The sequence below is a fragment of the Emydura macquarii genome, unplaced genomic scaffold, assembly GCF_026122565.2.
Source record: "Emydura macquarii macquarii isolate MOO-44397 ecotype Brisbane River unplaced genomic scaffold, CSIRO-AGI_Emac_v2 contig_1253, whole genome shotgun sequence".
Classification (NCBI taxonomy): domain Eukaryota; kingdom Metazoa; phylum Chordata; order Testudines; family Chelidae; genus Emydura; species Emydura macquarii.
Genome location: NW_027131390.1, coordinates 78,132,634 through 78,151,860, shown reverse-complemented (window position 1 = coordinate 78,151,860; position 19,227 = coordinate 78,132,634). Strand labels below are relative to the sequence as shown.

Here is a 19,227-nt window from a genome sequence, read left to right as displayed (position 1 = left end):
GGCAGTCAAGTGGAAATCGTGCCTCATTGCAAGGTCCCACAGACGAATAGCTTCCTAGCAGAGGGCCGAGGAGCGCGCTCCCCCCTGCCTGTTTATGTAAAACATGGCTGCAGTGTTGTCCATCAGCACCTGTACCACTCTGTCTGTCAGGAATCAGAGGAACACCTTGCACGCTAGGCGAATGGCCCTCAGCTCCTTCACGTTGATATACAGGAGCCTCTCCTCACCTGACCAGAGCCCCTAAGTACCTAAGTTGGTGCTGACGTTGGCTCCCTATCCTACATCCGAAGCGTCGGAAATTAGGGTGACCAACAGGACCAGTTCCCTGAACAGAATGCCATTCATCACTGCCCTGTGAGTCCGCCACCAGTTTAGGGAGGCTAAGACGGGCGGGGGAACTATGACCACCCGGTCCAATGGGTGTCTCCTCGGCACATATACTGAGGTCAACCAAGCCTAAAGCGGTCTGAGCCTCAGGCGAGCTAGTCTCACTATGTACGTGCAGGCCGCCATATGGCCTAACAGTTGTAGGCAGTGCCTGGCTGTTGTCGTGGGACATCGGAGCACATGGGAGATGACAGAGACCATCGCCTCGAAACGTGGCTGAGGCAGGAAGGCTCTGGTCTGGGAAGTGTCCAGGGGGGCCCCAATGAATTCTATGCTTTGCACTGGGGTTAGTGTAGACTTCTGTTCGTTTATGAGCAGTCCGAGCCTGCTGCACGTGGAGCAAGTGAGGATCACTCTCTCCAGCACTTGGGACCTGGACCTGCCCCTGATCAGCCAATCGTCCAGTTAAGGAAAAATTTGCACACCCTTTTGTCTCAGGTGGGCAGCCACTACCACCATGCACTTGGTAAACACCCTTGGAGCCAAAGATAGGCCAAAGGGCAGGGCTGTAAACTGGTAGTGGGAGCCAACCACCATGAAATGGAGAAATGGAGGATAGACACATGAAAGTATGCGTTCTTGAGGTCAAGGATGGTATACCAGTCTCCTGGATCCAGGGAAGGGATTATGGAGGCTAGAGAGACCATGCGAAACCTGAGTCATTTGACATATTTGTTTAGATGATGCAGGTCTAATATGGGTCTCAGACCCTCCTTCGCCTTGGTGATGAGGAAGTACCTCGAATACAACCCCTTCCCCCTTCTGTCTTGAGGGACCATTTCTACCGCTCCTATGTTGAGGAGGGTGTCCACTTCCTGCAAAAGGAGTTGCTCGTGAGAGGTGTCCCTGAAGAGTGTCATAGGGGGAGGGTTGCTGGGGAGGTAGATGTAAACTGTAGGACATAGCCAGCTGAGACGATCCCAAGGACCCAACGGTCCGAAGTGATCTTTGCCCATTCAACATATAAGGTCCTTAACCTGTTTAGGAAGGGGTGGGGCGAATCCAGGAGAGCAGTTGGGGCACCACCCTCAGGCGCACCATCAAAACTGTCTCCTCCGGTTGCCCAACACGCTGGGGGGCCCCTGCGGGGAGGCTGAGGATGAGCTGGAGGGCTGATTTTTCCTTCTAAACCCCCTATTCCTGTTCCTGTTCCTATAGGTTTGAAAAGGCCTGGGCGGAGGCCTTAGTTACTGCTGAGCCTGGGGCCGTGACTGCCACCTGGAAGTCTGGGGCATGTACAGGCCCAGGGAGCAAAGCATGACCCTGGAGTCCTTCAGACCATGCAACTTTGCATCGGTCTGGTTGGAGAATAGGGACGACCCAAGAAGGGGAGGTCCTGAATTGATTGCTGCACCTCCTGGGACAGGCCCAAGGATTGCAGCCACGATCACCTTCTCATGGAGATGGCGGAGGCTATGACCCTACCCACCGAGTCAGCAGCGTCACAGGACATCTGGAATGCTGCCCTAGCTACCGTGGTTCCTTCCTCCACAATGGTGGTAAAGTCTGCAGCCTGGTCTGGGGGCAGGGCCTTGGCGAAGTGCCTGAGGGAGTCCCAACAGGTTGAAATTATATCTACCCAGGAGGGCCTGATGGTTGGCAATCCTGAACTGCAGGCTTGACGTGGAATAAACCTTTCTCCCAAACAAATCCAGCTCTTTATTGTCTTTGTTCTTGGGAATGGACCCGGCTGACCTTGCCTGTCGTGCTGGTTGGCCGCGTCTACCACCAGGGTTCCCAGAGCAAGGTGAGTGAAAAGTTACTCAAACCGTTCGGCCGGGACATAATACTTTTTCTTGGCCGCCTTTGACGTAGGGGTGACCGAGGAAGGGGTTTGCCACAGGGCCTTTACAATTTTAAGGACCCTTTTTGTGGACTGGTAGGGCCACTCTCGCTGGGGCAGCCACCGTCAACACATTTAAGAGACTATCTTTGGCCTCTTTTAACTCCTTCACCTCCAGCCCCAAGTTGGAGGCCACCCTCCTGAGCAGCTCCTGGTGTGTCCTGAAATCCTCCAGTGGCGCCAAGTGGTCCCGGGAGACTGCCTCATCTGTTGAGGAGGAAGAGGACTGCTAAGGTGCATCCTGCCGGTGCTCCCCCTCCTGATGAAGGGTTGCACCCGTAGAGGGCCCCTCCATGGGGTCCGACTCCTCATCCGAGGAGTGGTGTCTATGGGCCTTCTCCTGTGCTGGAAGCATGGACTGCACTCCTGATGACAGGATGGATTGGGGTCCTGGCCCCATTTGGATACCCCATGGGGCCCAATAAGGCCATTGCTGCGGCCATTGACCCTGGGGCCAACCTGGGGCTGACTGCGCCACAGGCTGTGATGCTTTGTGGGGGTGTCAGCTCTCCCGATGACTGTCCCCCTTGGGAGACCCTGAGCCACTGGACTGGCAGTGCTGTGCACGTCCTCGGTCCCAGACGCCCTTCCATGCTAGGGACCACCCTCTCGACGCCTCCAACCTGGAGGACGATGAGGAATGCCTCCATCAGCGCGAGTGGTGCCGACGAACGGAGATGCGCTCTGAAGAGCTAGAGGTACTGGAGTGTCGTCTTGGTACCGATGATTTATGGTGCCGCTTGCTTTGCGGCCCCGCAGAGTCCTTCAGTGACCAAGGTTGACGCCGCTCCAAACTCCTCAGTGCCGAGCTGGACTCCGGCGACCGGGTTCCGCGTTGTGGACTGTGTGGTGCTGGGTCCTCCAATGGCGACTGGGTTCTGCGCCGCCTCAGTGAGGCCGAACTCCTCGGTGCCGGGTCCTCCAACGGCGACTGGGTTCTGCACCGCCTCGGTGTGGGCGAACTCCTCGGTGCTGGGGATCTGGAACGGGAGCTGTCTAAGCACTGCATGGGAGACCGTGACCGGTGCCACCTCCTGGCATGCACTGCCTCCAATGCTGGGGATCGACGTTGGCACTGAGAGGGAGACTCCACGTCCTGAGTCGAAGCAGGCCAGCTCGACGATGCCCACCTGGAGCGACTGCTGGGGAAGCGTCTCTGCTCTACCCACGGAGGCCATCCAGCGGGAGATCTTCCTGCCTGTACCAGGGATCTCCACCGCCCTTCAAGGGGACCCAGTGCGGGTTTCCCCCATGACACTGGCCCCTTCTCCCTTGGTGGGGGGGCGGGGGAGGGGAAGTGGCATAGGCTAGGCCAACAAGGCTTTTGCTGCCTGAAAAGTCTCTGGTGTCAGCGGTGTTGGCAGAGGCACTCTCCCACTCCCAGGAGTCAGGGGAGGCTCCCTGATAAGAGATATAGACACTGGAGAAGACTCAACAGGCTGGGTCGGGTGCATCATCGTACTCAACCCTGCCTGTACTGATGGCGCAGGGGAGTGTCTGCACTCTGTGTGCTGCTTCTTCCTCTTCGGTACCAGCAATGTTGCGCGGTGCCGAGACAAGGCCGGTGCTCGTGGTGCACTCTACACCGATATCATGGTTGGTACTGAAGTGGAGTGGACCGGCTTGGATGCTGGGTGGAGCGCTGCCTCCATCAGCAGGGCTTTTAACCAGATTTCGCAGTCCTTCTGAGTTCTCAGTTTAAAAACCCAGCAGATCTTGCATTTTTCTTTTCTGTGGGCTTCCCCCAAGCACTTAAGGCACTGACTGTGGGGATCACTGAGCAGGAAGGCCTTCCCTCAGGAGGCACACGGCTTGAATCCCAGTGACCGGGGCATAGCCCGGCCGCTCGAAGTCCCCGCAGGGACTTCCCTTATCTCTAACTACTCTTTTTAACAACACTTAACAGCTACTTAACTAACTAAAACTAACTTAGAATAACAAACAAATTCAAAGAAGGGGAATAGTACTTGCTGAGAGCAAGACTAATTCCAGCAACCGTCACAGGTGGAAAGAAGGAACTGAGGGGGCGCAGGGCTGGCAGCACCTCATATACCGTGGCATATGCACGGAGCTCCAGGAGGCGCTGGAGCCAGCCCTACAGGATCTGCTAAGGGGAAAAAAGTTCTGGGAACCATGTACGGAGGCGTGCACTCACCTATAGTGGAATGGACATGAGCAAGCACTCGAAGACACTGTAGTAAGTGTCTATAGTACAGTGCTGCAGTTTTGCCACTATCACTATAGCATTTCTATAGTAGACATGCCGCAGTAATTAAATCAGCTTGTAAAGTTAACACAAGGAAGAATTACTTGAATACTTCACAGGAATGTTAACGAGGAAAACTGTTCCCTTAATCTAATCAATTGGGTCAAGAATCTGCAAAAGCAGAAGCTAATTCTTTTCTTTGCTTTAAAAAAAATAGAAGTCTTAGAATGATTTCTTTACAGCTTGCCACTTTGGCACAGGCCTCCAACGCCCCCCAGCACCTGCACACTAACCCAACAACTGAAATAAGACCAAAGTATTACAACCCAAAGGAGACTAAACTACTATGTGCCACATGCAGAGAATAGGAGGGACTGGGGCCCCCGCAGTGGCAGGGAAATGATTAAATCAGATATGTCCAGATAATCCTGGCTAGTGACCTGCACCCACATGCTGCAGAGGAAGGCAAAAATTTTCCAACATCATTGTTGTTCCCTGGGGGAAAATTCTTTCCTCACCACACATATGGTAATCAATTAGACCCTGAGCATGGTAGCAAGAACCAGCCAGCCAAGCATCAGAGAGAGAAAATGCTCGGTGCTACCTCAAAGCCCTAACCCCCCCTCCTCCCAGTGTATCATCTCTAGCCATGGCCAACCCTAATGCTTCAGAGGAAGGAGATAAAAAACCCTCCCAGAGTACATTGGGGAGGAGGGGAAATCCCTTCCTGAGCCCTACTGGTGGCTGACTGAAACCCTGCAGCATGAGTTTTAGGAACATAAGACAAACAGGAAGTGAGCCCCAGAACTGCTCAACCCTGCCTCCTACCATCACAAACAAGCCTATCATACAATTACACTCATAAATTTGTAAACTCTCTTTTACAACTAATTAAGTTGCCCCCACATCTCCTATTGAGAAACAGTTCCAGAAATGCCCTTATCTCAGTGTTATAAACCTTCTCCTAATTCCAGTCTAAATTTGTTCTTGACCTGCTTATATCAATGTATTTTTGTGCTAATATTGTCTTTTAGCTTAAATAGCTCTTCACCCTCCCCCATTATTTACCTTCCTGATGTATTGACAGAGAGCAATCTTATCCCCTCTCAGCCTTCTTTTTGCTAGACTAAACAAGCCAAGTCCTTCCAGTCTCATCTCACACGATATGCCCAAGATCAAGCCCCTGATCATCCTAGCAGCTCTTCTTTTTACCTGTTCCAGTTTAAGTTAATCTTTCTTGAAAATGGTTGACCAGAATTGTACACAGTATTCCCAATGAGGTCTTACCAGTGCCTTATACAATGGCATTGATATTTCTTTCTCTTTTGGAAAAGCCCCTTAATACATTCTAGGATTGAAATTTGCCTTTTTCACAATAGCATCACACTGATGACTCATAGGCATCTTATGACTGACCCACACACTGAGGTCTCTCTCCTTCTCTGTAACTACAAACTGGTGAGCAACCAACTTGCAGCAGAATTTTTTTTATTATTTGACCCAAATGCATGACCTTGCACTTTGTATTATTGAATTTCATCTCATTTCTGTCACTCCAGTCTCCAAGGTCATCCAGATCTTCCTATATAATGGTCCAATTCTCCTCTGTATTGACAATGCCTCCCAACTTTGTATCATTAGCAAATTTCATTAGCCTACTCCTGCTTTTAATGCCAAGATCAGGAATAAAAATACTGAATAAATTGGGACCAAGACTGATTCTTGGGGAACTCTCCCTCCAGTTTGACAATTCACTTTTTCCTTTAGTCTTCTCCCCTCTATCCAATTTCTTACCCACCTTATAATACTTGTAATCCCCATTCTCCCTAATTTAACTAATAATTTCCTGTGTGGCAACATGTCAAAAGCTTTATTGAAGTCCAAGTATATTAGATCTACTGCACTTCCCTACTGCAGTCTCTAACTCACGTGATGAGTTTTAACCAAGAACCAGTTTGATTTGAGATTGTAGCTTTTCGCAAGTAGGGAAGGTGGTTGGTCTCTTCTCTCTGTTAGTTGTAGACATCAGGCTTGGCTTAGCTAATTGTCAGAGTATATCACCTCTCCTTCTCCTGAATTACTAGACCAGAGACGGCTGTACAACTTTGTATCATCGTTGATATGAAAGACCAACCCCTTTCCTTCCACGTGGTTAGAGTCTTTCGTAGGGACCAGTGTCCTCCTTCGCCTTACTCTGCATCAGGGACCATCCTTGTAACTTGAAAGGCTAATTAGGGGTTCCAACATGTTGACCGTGGTTCAACCTGAACCAATCATTTGGTTTCTCAATCAGATGTCACAGCAGAAGTTCCCAGTCTGAAGAGAACGTTTCCTTGTGAAATCCATTAGTGACGACAAGCAGATGTCCCTTTGTTTACAGGAGATTGAGTATATGTCTACAGGTCCATTCAAAACTTGCGGTTGGTCTGTGCCAACTGACTCGGGCTCATGGAACTCAGGCTGCAGGGTTGTTTAATTGCAGTGTAGACTTCCAGGCTTGGGCTGGACCATGGGCTCTAGGACCCTGTGAGGTGGGAGCATCTCAGAGCTCAGGCTACAGTCAAAGCCTGGAAGTCTACACTGCAATTAAACAGCCCCACAGCCCAAGCCCCTCAGACTGAGTCAGCTGGCATGGGCAAGACACAGGTGTCTAATTGCAATGTAGACATAGCCTAAGAGACCCCTGTGAGAAGGAGCTGGTAATGGACTTCAGCCTAATGATATCAGGCCCATTCTCACTTTGCTAAATATAATTAACTGTTCATCAGCAATTACCCTTTCATACATTTCGGCTCACTCCTTATAACAATTAGTAAAGGAAAGGGAGGGTCACCAGGGTAAGTGCATGGTCTACTTCAGTGCCCTTTAAACTAAAGTCATAAGATGCTTTAACATTTCTTATCATTATTAAACTTCATTTAAAAGTTGATCAAGTAATGTTATCCAGGCCCAGATTCAAATATGGCCCATGTTCCTTACAACTGTTATGAGAGAGTTAAGTCAATGATTTTCATCCCTTATAAAAGTTGACCTCTTGATGTTAAGTCATTTCTTTTATATTCAGCTCTTTCTGATGTAGTGATGAAATGCTATAATACTTATCTTCTTTTTTTGTTGGTTGAAGTTATCTATGATAACACCAATGAAAAGGTTCAAAGTGAAGAATGACCCAAAGATGATAAAGATGACAAAGTAAAGATACATGTACAGGCTTTCTTCATACTTGGGCTGCTCTTCTTGCTACAAAACAAGATGAAATAGCAAAATGTCAGCACTAAACCATAACAGTCCAATTGTCTGAACAGGATGTTTCTAATGCCAGGCACATAAAGTAGATAAATGCATAACTGACTTTCTGCACATTAAAATGCAGGTTTGCACTTTAAAATGCAGGTTGTCTGTGCACACTTGCAAGTCGTTTTTGAAAATTGGATGCAGAGTGCCAAACTTGATTAACAAAAAAGTAAGAAAGTCATGAAATATGGCTATCCTGGAGCAGTACCTAAGCATTCTTTGTTAGCCTTTGTTAATTTATTTTTATTTAGTTAGTAAAACGTATTGTAAATAACTACTAAGTGAATTGCTCCATCTCAAATGTGTACTTAATTATTTTATAAAATTAATTTGTGTAGAACATTTGCCATGGTTTTTAAGTTTTCATTTTCACTGCCATTCAAGTTTGATATTAAAGAAGCATTATATGTGCACCTTCGAGTCTACCCACTCTAAACAAATAGACTTAGACTTACATTTATGGAGTCAACTGCTGCATACATGATATCCGTCCATCCTTTAAATGTAGCCTATGAAAAGGCAATGTGTTAAAATTCTGTGTAAAGATTCACGTCAAAGAAAATATGAAACATTTTATAATCATATTCTTATGAATGAAAGACCACCATTTTCCACACCATGTATTTGCATACTCAGAATAAAAGAGTAGTACTTAAGGTATAGCTGTGAGAATTTTTTTTTGCCCAAATTTTTTTGGACAAAAATATATGGATATGGCAACACTGATTTTAACATTTCACAAATCCATGTCAGTTTTGGCAAATTATTTCAGTTAAAGAAAAATTTTAAAAAAATCAAAATGTTACATTTTGACATTTTCTAAATGAAATGTTTCAATTTTTCCATCTGAAGCAACTTTTCAACTTCAAATTTCATTTACATTTTATTTGACACACAAAAATGTTTTTAGAAGCTTAAAACCAAAATGAAGTGTTTTGTTCATCACAAAATGAATTTTTCTTCAAACTTTTGAGTTTCCAAAAATTTTTTTAAGAATTAATTTTTGATTTGACCCCACTTTACTTTTTTTTAAATTCAGGCTTGCCAGTGAATCCCTTACTTGAAAAGCTCTAATTTGAAGTTAGTATATTGGAAAGAGATGAACCAACAAATAATTTACCAATGAATTTAGCTCCTTTTTTTATGATCACAGAATACCCCTGCACAAATTCTGATTTTATTGGATGTGTTCATTATTTGAATTATTATGCAAATTCTTAAAAAGTGTACAGATGGGCTGAGTTGTAGTCAACATCTAAGCTAATCAGTCATACAGCTAAGTCACATGGTAATATTTCTGTTTCCATTTTCTGTTATGAACATGAGCAAGGCTTTCATAGACCGTTGTGGCTTTGAATTTCTCAGGGAGAGGATTGGAGCATCTTACAAAGAAAAAGGAAAAAAAAGCAGGCTTGGGAAATGTTATGTATTTTAAATCTTTTCATTTCTGGGACACACAGGTTCTGCTCTAGGCATCATTCTTAGAAAAAATATAATTTAACATTTACTGGCTGAGGACAGACAAATTTTAATTTAATTTTTCTTTTATCATATTCATACAAAGAAATTTCTATTGGAAAGGCTGTAGTAAGATTCATGTAATAGGTTCTCCTGCCCTGGCTCTGGAAACAAAACTATCACTCTATTGTGTGCAGGGCATTGTCCTCCTATCCTGTGTAAAATAACTGAACTGCATTTACTTATGTCTGTAATTTTCTGTCCTTACCCTTTTGTACCACAGACTGGCACACAGAAGTTTTGAATGTGTATGTGCCCCATGATAGGCATTGTGATATTTCTGTAATAGCTACCCTGCCAGGGTTCAGGACAGTGGTGTTCGAAATGACACGTTGGTCCCTTTGATGTGTTAATGTTGCAGCAGCATCTGACAACTTCCTTCCTTTTCTGGTCATCAGCATTTACAGTAAATAAGGCAAATAGTTATACAAGCAGTGAAGGGGGGAAAAAACCCAACCAAACATGTTTAGGCACCATGTAAATGGAAGGAAATAATCCTAAATGGGTACACAGTATAATGTCACCACAGAGAAATTGGTCTATTTTGCAAAATTCAACTGGCAAAAACAGTTAAGCAGGAAGTTTACAGATTACAGAGGATCTGGGGCAAGCTGTTGCCCAGTCACAGGACAGTGCACAGGATGACAGTATATCTGAAAAAGAAGAGTTGGGTTCATATGGAGAATATATCTCATGGTTATTTTTCTTCTGAGATAAAAAATGATGATCGTCCAATGTTATTCTCTAGGATTGGAGGAAAGTGAGCATAAGGGTCATCCTGTGGTGTGTCATAGGGTAAATTGTACTAAAGGGCAGAAAAGAGACTGCCATAGTATAGTATAACATTCTACTTCCACCGTGTCCAAAAAGAAAGTATTTAAGAGATGGAATATGGGCTAAGGAAGAAAGATGCTATGATGGAACAGGATAGACCACGATGACAAGAAGAGATTATGGAGAAACCCAGGGTAAAGCCCTGCAAATCCGCAGATATTTGCTTTATATCTGTGGACCATTTCTTGCGGATCGTGGTCAGACGGTCACAGAGGTCGGGACCTCTGAGACTTCTGGGGCAGGGTTGGAGCATCTGCCAGCCCGGGGTGCAGCAAACAGCTGATCAGCTATTAGGCTGCTGGCAGGGCTCAACAGCTGTTAGGTGGGAGGGAGGGGCCCCTTGTAGGGCTCAGCAGCTGATCAGCTGTTAGGGAGTAGGGCTCATCAGCTGTTTGGGGTGGCAGAGGCTCAGTTGATGCACACGCAGATAAATCTAAAAGAAGGAGGGCAGGTTGCGGTCAGTAAAAGATGCGGATAGGATCGACATATTTGTATCCGCACAGGGCTCTATCCCAGCGTCCTGTTGTCTCTGCTACTTCATATGGCAACCAGAAGTACCAAGTAAAGCATCTGATAAACAGTAAAGAAGAAACCATTTTTCCGCTGAAATCAACATTTGTGTCACACAAACAATACAAAGCACAATTGCTGTGATGTATATACTAGTCAGAAAAGCCACACTGTGCAACAACATCGTTCACATGGCAGGAAGCCTTCCTAATAACCACGTAGTGGGTAAGGACAAGTACTTCCACTTACAAGGCACCAGAGCAGCTACATTATCTTGCTGTAATGAGTTCCACTAATTACTTATGAAAATGACTATATGAGCTATATTGCACTGAATGTCCTCTTGATTTTGAACTTTAAGAAAAGATAACTACAAGCCTCAATAAGCCTTCTCTATATAATAATTATCTATATATTTTTATTGTGTTTCCTCCTAGCCCTCTCCTCTCTAAACTAAACAGTCTCAATTTTTCCCTCTTTTCCTCACATGAAAATATTTTCATGTCTCTAGTCATGTTCACCACTTCTCCCAATGTTTCTTCTTTGTCTGCACTATCTTTGGTCAGATGGAGTGACCAGGGTTGATCATTGGAATGGAGTATTCCAAGTAAGGCTGTACTGCTGAGCAGGGCATTATTTTCTCTCCCTTTCTTTATTCATCTTAACATTTCATTTTTAAAACGACTACTGGGAAATAAACAGTTGTTTTCATTCAGCTTTCTTCCTGGTGATCTCACTTATTTTATATCCAGCAATGTGTGTAAGCAATTTAAATAATTCTTTCCAATGTGTATTATCTTGCACACTGGACACAAAAAACTATTGCTGAGATAATTTAGAGGGGCATCAAATACTGCAACCCAAGGCCCTTTTATTGAGTATATCCTCTGCCAAGATGTTGGGATTCAACTTACTCCCTTTACTTTTCTCTAAGAACAAGACTTCCAAAAGCAAATGGGATGCAATTTTCCTATGAAAGACTGTGACAGATTTCTATGAAGCAGTGAATGCTGCAGTATCGCATGCCCTTTGGAGCTACAATGGCAATAAAGTTCCACTCCACGATAGGCTTTTGACTCAGTTAATAAAGCTCTGATCATATATCTATTGGCACAAATTGCTTCTGTCTTAGCAGGAACTGTGGCAGGTGTCAGTACATGGTATCATGCCTGGGTGGATTTGAGAAACGCCACATTGTCACCAATATAGTGGAGAAACAGTGGATTGTCAGAGAAGAGCTGTTGATGAGCTTCTCCCTCCTCTGTTCTTCACTGGCACCTTGTTATTGCATTTAGCCTCTATGTAGTTGAAATTACTCTGTAAAGTGAAGTCACTTACAGTTTATATATATATATATATATATATATATATATATATATATATATGTGAAAAAACATTGCTTGAATAGTCAAAGACAATAAAAGTGTGAGCAGGGCTGATGCAAGTTGAGTTAATTCAAATACATATTCATGAGAAATTATTGTCTGGCATTTGCCCATCTCTTCTGTTAATAATTACTTATCAGATATGGTAAAAACCAATACTTTAAAAAAAGATAAACAGAAATGTGAAATCAGTAAAACTATGTGTCCCTAATACAGTAATTTCTGCTACATACATAACAATATTGGGTAAAACCAAACTATATATAAATGTGCAATTTTTTAAACTTCACTAAAAACTACTTATCTGGTTAGCAGAATATATGTGGAATTCATACTCAAATACACAATTGAACCAATTTACGCAGTGCATATAGAGACAGAAGCACCAATGTAATCCAGGATAGATAATTTACGCAATTGCCCAAACTTTCTTAACATTAAGTATTAATTAAGTGTCCTCCCAACAGCAATCACAGTGATAGCCTGCCAGCAGAGGACTACCTGCTACCAGCTTTAGAGTTTGAGAGAGAATAATTAGCATGTGTTTATGTGCACAAACGTTTTCCCGGGAGCAGCTTGCCAAGTGAACCAGATTAGAAATGCATGTTCCTGTCCTAATCAGTTTCGTTCAACAGATGGTCTTCTAGGAAAACACTTGTGCTCAGAATCATGGCACTAAACAGTTCTTCTGAACCTGCAGGCCTTGTCTCAAATGAAAGCCCCCCAAAACTTGGATAATGGTTGGAGAGTGACTGAACTGGAGAAAAACTGGGAAAGAGCATTCAACATGGAGAAAGAGGAAGATGGGTATTGCTGGTTTAAAATCCTCTTACCTGGTGTCTATTTTTAAAACACTAAATTTATCTCCCTATATCATTTTTGCTCTGAAAATTGGGCAAGGTTTTGCAGTTTGCCGACTGGGCTACCATGTTAAAAATCAGATCTGTCTACACTCAGCACAGTTAAATAGGGTAAGTAAAACAAACTTAGGTAAGTTTTTATTTACCTTAACTCTGTGGTATTGGAATATTTTAATGAAATGTACAGATTTGGGATGAGCTTTAACTTTTTTTGTTCTCACCAGTCCTCTCTTTTTCATTCTATATATTCTGGCTGATATTAAACACCCTTCCTTCTCCAAAGTTTACACATGAGCATGCCAAATGTATACTGAATACCAGTATTAATCTGTTTGCATGGAACAGTATCAAAAGATAATTAAACCCTCTGTTAATCCCAGATAAAGGACCAAAATGTCCGCTTTGGAACTACATTTTGTTAATTTCTAAGGAAACTTGCTTTTGGACACCATTAAAACAGTTTCCTTCTTCAAGATCCCCAATTTTCCATATTTTAATGCATTAACAATTCTCAGTAATACATTATCTATAACTATATGGCAAGATAATGAAAATTAGTGGATCCAACTTCACTTCTATAAATTATAGATAGGAAATTAAACTATAAAATTATATACAGAATTGTCACTTACTACTTGAAGCAGAGAAAGATAGCCAGCTCCAACATTATCAAAGTTTACTTTCACATTTTTCCACAGGACATCTTCATTGCTTTTCATAAGGGTTTCACAATCAGTTTTATTCTTAATCTGTTCTCTTTTAAACTGGTCACCACTTGTAGTGTTAACACAGCTGAAGAATTTGCCAGCAAACAAATTTACTCCCATTATGCTGAAAATTAGCCAGAATATAAGACAAACCAGAAGTACATTCATAATAGAGGGTATTGCTCCTAAAAGGGCATTCACAACCACCTAACAAACAAATACAGAGGAGAAAAGCTTGTTAGAAAACTTATAGCAGCAAAGTAATTAGGCATTCTTCTAAAAAAGCTAACAGCAAAAATATTTTATTACAAAATGTAGTTACAAATGATCTTATTTTTCAAATACTTGTAATAAATCACACAATGAATCAACATGAAAAAAGGTGAAGACTAAAAATGTCAAAATGAAAAATAAGTGAATTTTTTTTTAACGTGGCAAGACAATCATAAAACGTGTACTCTATGGGAAAAAGAAATACATGTTAAAGAAATATAACATTCAAATTAATAAATGTGACATCGTTACTGATGAATATAAATAATGACTAATAAGGTCTGATTGATCTATAGATCTTTGCAAACAGTACAGAGGTTACTTGATAAAATTAGGACTTCAAGAATTGTAAAACACATAATACCTTTACAGTATAATTATTCATACATTATTATTTTACTTACTCAAGACAACCTACTACAAAAATAGATCACTTTGTATTATATATTCATCTGGATCACTAGAGTGCCTTTCAAGTTCCACTTATATTAACCTTGTTAGGTATTTCATATGAAAAAATATGATTTTATTTCAGTGTATATAAAAGCATGTAAAGATTCTGCTTATAATAGGATCAATATTTTTGCCATTATATTATAGGTAATTAGTGTGGTAGAAAGAAAAGTGCCTCCTGCTGGTTGAATTAAGTAACTTAGTGTGATATCCCTATGAGAGAACAACTTTGGCTCTTCAGACCTGATAATTTAATTTCTACGGAAACTTCTCCATTAGTTCTAATCATTGGGGTTATCGCTCCTTTGTGGAAGAGTCCACAGAGAACTGAAGAGCCAATTTAGAATGTTTAATGAAACTAGAAATTTTTCACCATGTCTCAGCCTCCATGGATCTTTCTGTCCAGAACGTGTGTGTGGATCTGGTTGTGCACACTTTGATACCTACTGGCAGTAGTTGGTTGGAGAGCAGATAAATTACCCTAATGCAACACCTTAATCCATCTTGAAGCAAGAATACTGATACTTGAAATTATCTGCATTTCTGGTGAAAACCTAGAAAAATGCATGATGATTGTCCCAGAAGCAGCTTCATTTCAGATATATCAGATCTCTGTTTTATGCTCAGCCTTAGCTAATTTTTTGAAATAGTTTGGGACAAAATGTCCAACAATCTCCTGAGGCACATGAAAAGTGGAATTTTCTTTAGTGATGAAGCATGAAGCAATCTACGCAACCATTGTGTCATCAAGTAAGTATTCTAAATAGATAGAACTTAGAGATGATGCTACTCTAATATAAAAGTGACAGCTACAAAGAAATAATTTTACATAAATGGATGGAATATAGAAGCAGAAAAAGTGCTTGAATGGACTTATAAGATAATAAGAGACCTTAGCTTAGAGGAGAATGAGTCTGATCCCAGATTTGAGCAATTGCTGATTTTGAACCAGCAGTAAACAGTACTAATGTTTGTAAAGTGAAGCTGGTTTAAGACCTACCTGCATGTGTTCCTGAAGGTAATCCAATCTGGCCAATATCCCTGACTTACTGAGGTAGATATTTATGTCTTAACTCTCCAGAAGATAGTTCATAATCCTGAGACCATAGGTTCTCAGCAACTAAAGACAGAGCTGTATTGATTGTTTCTATTTCCCCTTGATTTGGGAGAATTTCAGGAATCTTTCCTATGTTTGGAATGGCCTGCCCTATTCTACATCATTATCCATCCCCAGGTGTTGGGGATAAAAGTGGAAAAATAAGTCTTTTTGAAGCTAACCGTATTGTCATCTTCCTGGAGAGAGGACATGTCCATAAACTCTTGAAATGAGATTGCGTCTATTAGAATGTGGACCAGACACCACCAATGCTCATATCTTTGTTCCTGCCCTATGGGCTAAAAGACTGAAGATAGGGGTTCTGTAACGAAAATGGTGGGTCCGTAAGAAATCTCTGGTTACAAGAATGGATGGAGACAGAAAGTAAGTCTCCACAAGATTTATCAGTATCAAATAATTTCCTGGAGATGTTACAGTCACTGTTGAAGTTGGTATTTCCATAATGAATTTCACTTTCTTCATTCATTTATTGAACTGTTTGAGTTCTAGGAGTGACAACGCAGCAGATAGGACTAGTGGAGATTTTTATTGCTTAGAAATCATATTTCTGACTTCCGCTAAGAGGCAAAAGTATCAAAAAGGTGCCTGACCCAAGGCAGTCAGTGATACAAGGCTGTAAAATGTGTGTGCCTGACAGGTCTGCCAAGACACAAACAGTAGTTGGTAAGAAACTCAGGGAAAGTCAGGTGACCACTAGAAATAGGGCACCAAAGCAACAAGGAACTTCAGAGGGAAAAAAGGGGAAAACTAACAGTCCCTTAGACTCATAGCATACGTCTACTGCAGCTGGGAGTGAGCTGCCCAGCCCAGGAAAGATGAACTTGTGCAAGCAGGGCTTGAGTTAGTGCACAAAAAATGGCAGTGTGGATGTTGCAGTTTGGGCTGGAACTCAGGCTCGCAAGCCTAAGGAGGTGTGTAAGTTCAAAAGCTTGTCTCTCTCACCAACAGAATTTGGTCCAATAAAAGATATTATCTCAACCCCCCCCCCCCGCTTGTCTCTCTAATAACCTGGGTCCAACATAGCTACAACAACACTGCATACGTTTGTATACCATGCTATTCTGCTCTGTATACAGTAGGTGTCAGAAACTAGCTAACACTGTGGGATCCCAGAGAATGTTGCCAATTTCCACCACTGGTGGTGATTCAGTGATACAGTACACTTTGTAAATAACCATTTCTTTAGAAAGGAAAATGGGTACATGGATATCAATTAATATGCCAAGAACAAAAATCAAGGCTACAATTAAGGGAGTTAACACTTTAATTAAAGGAATTAAGGATTAAGATATTGTAGTTATGCATTCTGGAATATATTATATGAACGACAATCAGAAATATTCAAATGGATATTATCAGTTACGAGTCTTATTTTAAATAAACAAATTTCCTTAGATGACTAAAACTAAATACATTCTAAAAGTCAAAGTTATTTTTCAATATTTCACTCAGCAGACAATGATAACAGAGTAATTAATTTCACATTTCTTTAATCAGTTTCATATTCTATCTCTATAGGGGAGGAATTAAATTAAAAATAAAAACAAAAATAACTCAAAAGATGAAAACATTTCTAGTAATAATCAGATTTGATAAAATCTCTTGTCCACATAACAAATTTTAGGCCTTAGTTACTTGAGTCTCTACTAAAAGTTGAGTGAAGCATGTCTTCCAGACACTAGGGGGAAAGTGATATAAAATTGTGTTTTCTAGAGTGTTACCCACAGTTGATGGAAATCACAAGTGTGTTGGCAGAAACTTTGTAATAAGCAGTGGACCAAATGCTTATTGTCAAAGCTTTGGGTATTTACATTATAAGGACTGTTGTAGCAGGGAAACAAAGTGATATAAAAAGAGTGGATGGGGAGAAATAATGACTGTATAGAACAAGAAATAAATAGTTTTTCTACAACTATCAGTATTGGTATGCCTTACAGTATAGTGGCTTACAGTATACCTTTTAAAACAAAATTACCAGCTTCACATACGTAGGCAAGCTATATTAAAGACGGGGGAAGAGACTGAATAGGTCCTGAATGGCCAGTGGGTCAAGTTAGTGGGAACACAAGGGAGGAATGAAGAGATCAAAGAGACCATGACTCAGGAAAGTGCTAAGGAGTCAAGACTTAAGGGCGAGATTTGGTGAAGAAGGCTCAAAAGCTGCTAAAAAAAAACTGAGAAGGCTTTGGGGAGAGATTACAGTGAAGGCTGAGACAGCTGGAAAGGGGAGATAAGAGTTTTGGGGCAAAGATGAAAATGACTGGGAATTCATTCATGAGTGCAAGTCTACCGGAAACAGTACAAAGTTCATGACCGTGGAGAACCTTGTTTGTTTAAGCTTGCTGCCAGTAGAACTCATGGATAAAGGTCTAAATAGACTACACATCAAAAGATGTGCTACTGTTAATGTTAAAGAGCAAAACCATTGATTACATCTACTTTACAATCTTAGGTGAAGTTCTAGTCATATTAACATAATACAAATATTTCCTTAATGCATGTGCAAAATAGACAAATAAAATTAACTCAGGCTGTAATTATCTGTGCAGAGATGAAAAACTAGGGAGTTGGATTTTTTTTTCTCACTAAAGAAGAGACTCTGAGGTGAACCGGAAATGGCATTCATATTTCTGGGAAGACTGAAACTGCTTGTGCTGATGAGAAACTGTAATGTGACTGTTGCCATCTAGAAATTAGGAGAGTAGGACCATATTTTCAAAAGCTGGCCTCCATATTTTCTGCCCACAAATTTTAGGTATAAATAAGCATGGGACAATTGTATGTCCAAAACTATTCTAATTTGGGTGACTATTCTATTTTAGATGCTGATTTGTGGGCACAACAAATTGCTCTCGTGTCCAACTGACCTAAGCTGTGAGTGAAAATAGAGAGGGAAGGTGAATACCAGGCTAACAATGTGACCCCTTCAAAGTAAACAGGGAATGAATGTATTTATATACAGACTAAGTTACCAAGAAAAATTTAATAAAGTAACTAATAAATATGTTATTTATTATGGATATATACTACGAAGTGCAATTTGTGCTTGACAATATATAGGTTGTACTAAACAAAGAGGATGCTCTGTCCCAAAGATCTTACAATCTAAAAAGACGAATGTGTTTACAACACAATATTTAAAAATACATACAGGTACCATATAGGCAAACATGGAATGATGTGCCATCATTGAAGCTGGAAGGCTTCACAGAAGAAGGTTTTGAGGAAGGACTTGAGGGAGGAGACTTACAGCAACCTATGAGAATGATTCACAACTAAAAGGATTATGGAGAGATGTTAGTCCATAGGTAAGGTTTCAAGCAGATTTTCAATCTAAGCCTGATTTTGCCTCAATCTTATTTTAAAGGGGTCTTTTCACTTACCATTTTGTATATACAGTCCATTGTCAAATGCTAAGGTTGCAAAGTCAAGTAGTCAAAAACTAGGAAATGCCAGAATAAAGGCTGCTTGCGCAACCTTAATTCCGCCCCTTTGTATGTGTGCATTATGATCGAGGGTTTTCGTTGTTGTTGTTGTTACATAATCACATACTACTTTTTCCATACATTTTTACAAAAAATCCACCCTGAGGCAGATACCTAGAATGGAAAATTTCAGTTCACACAATTAAATTTTGGCAAAGTTATAAGTAACTGAAAACTGGGGCTTATAACAGAAAGTATTGGGCAACTCTAACTGTAGCAACACTACTTATTTCTGTTCTACCAATGGGCTAACCATCAGGCCTTATCTAAGATATCTTTTGCTTTTTAACAATAAATAAAAGAAAACATAGCTTGCAGATATTTTCAATACATTTTTCATTTCTCACTTTCTATT

General features: G+C 41.6%; 1 protein-coding gene and 1 long non-coding RNA gene across 2 annotated transcripts in view; one reads left to right on the top strand and one right to left on the bottom strand.

The window, feature by feature from the left end:
- Window positions 1-19,227, bottom strand: part of LOC137153687 (sodium channel protein type 2 subunit alpha-like) — a 186,679-nt gene that overhangs the window by 6,435 nt on the left and 161,017 nt on the right. The window contains exons 23-25 of the mRNA XM_067549309.1: window positions 13,470-13,751; window positions 8,186-8,239; window positions 7,539-7,676 (exon numbers count right to left, since the gene is read on the bottom strand). Coding sequence (XP_067405410.1) covers window positions 7,539-7,676; window positions 8,186-8,239; window positions 13,470-13,751 — 474 coding nt within the window. The remainder of the gene's footprint in view (window positions 1-7,538; window positions 7,677-8,185; window positions 8,240-13,469; window positions 13,752-19,227) is intronic.
- Window positions 1-19,227, top strand: part of LOC137153688 (uncharacterized) — a 166,581-nt gene that overhangs the window by 56,770 nt on the left and 90,584 nt on the right. The gene's annotated exons all lie outside the window — the stretch shown is intronic.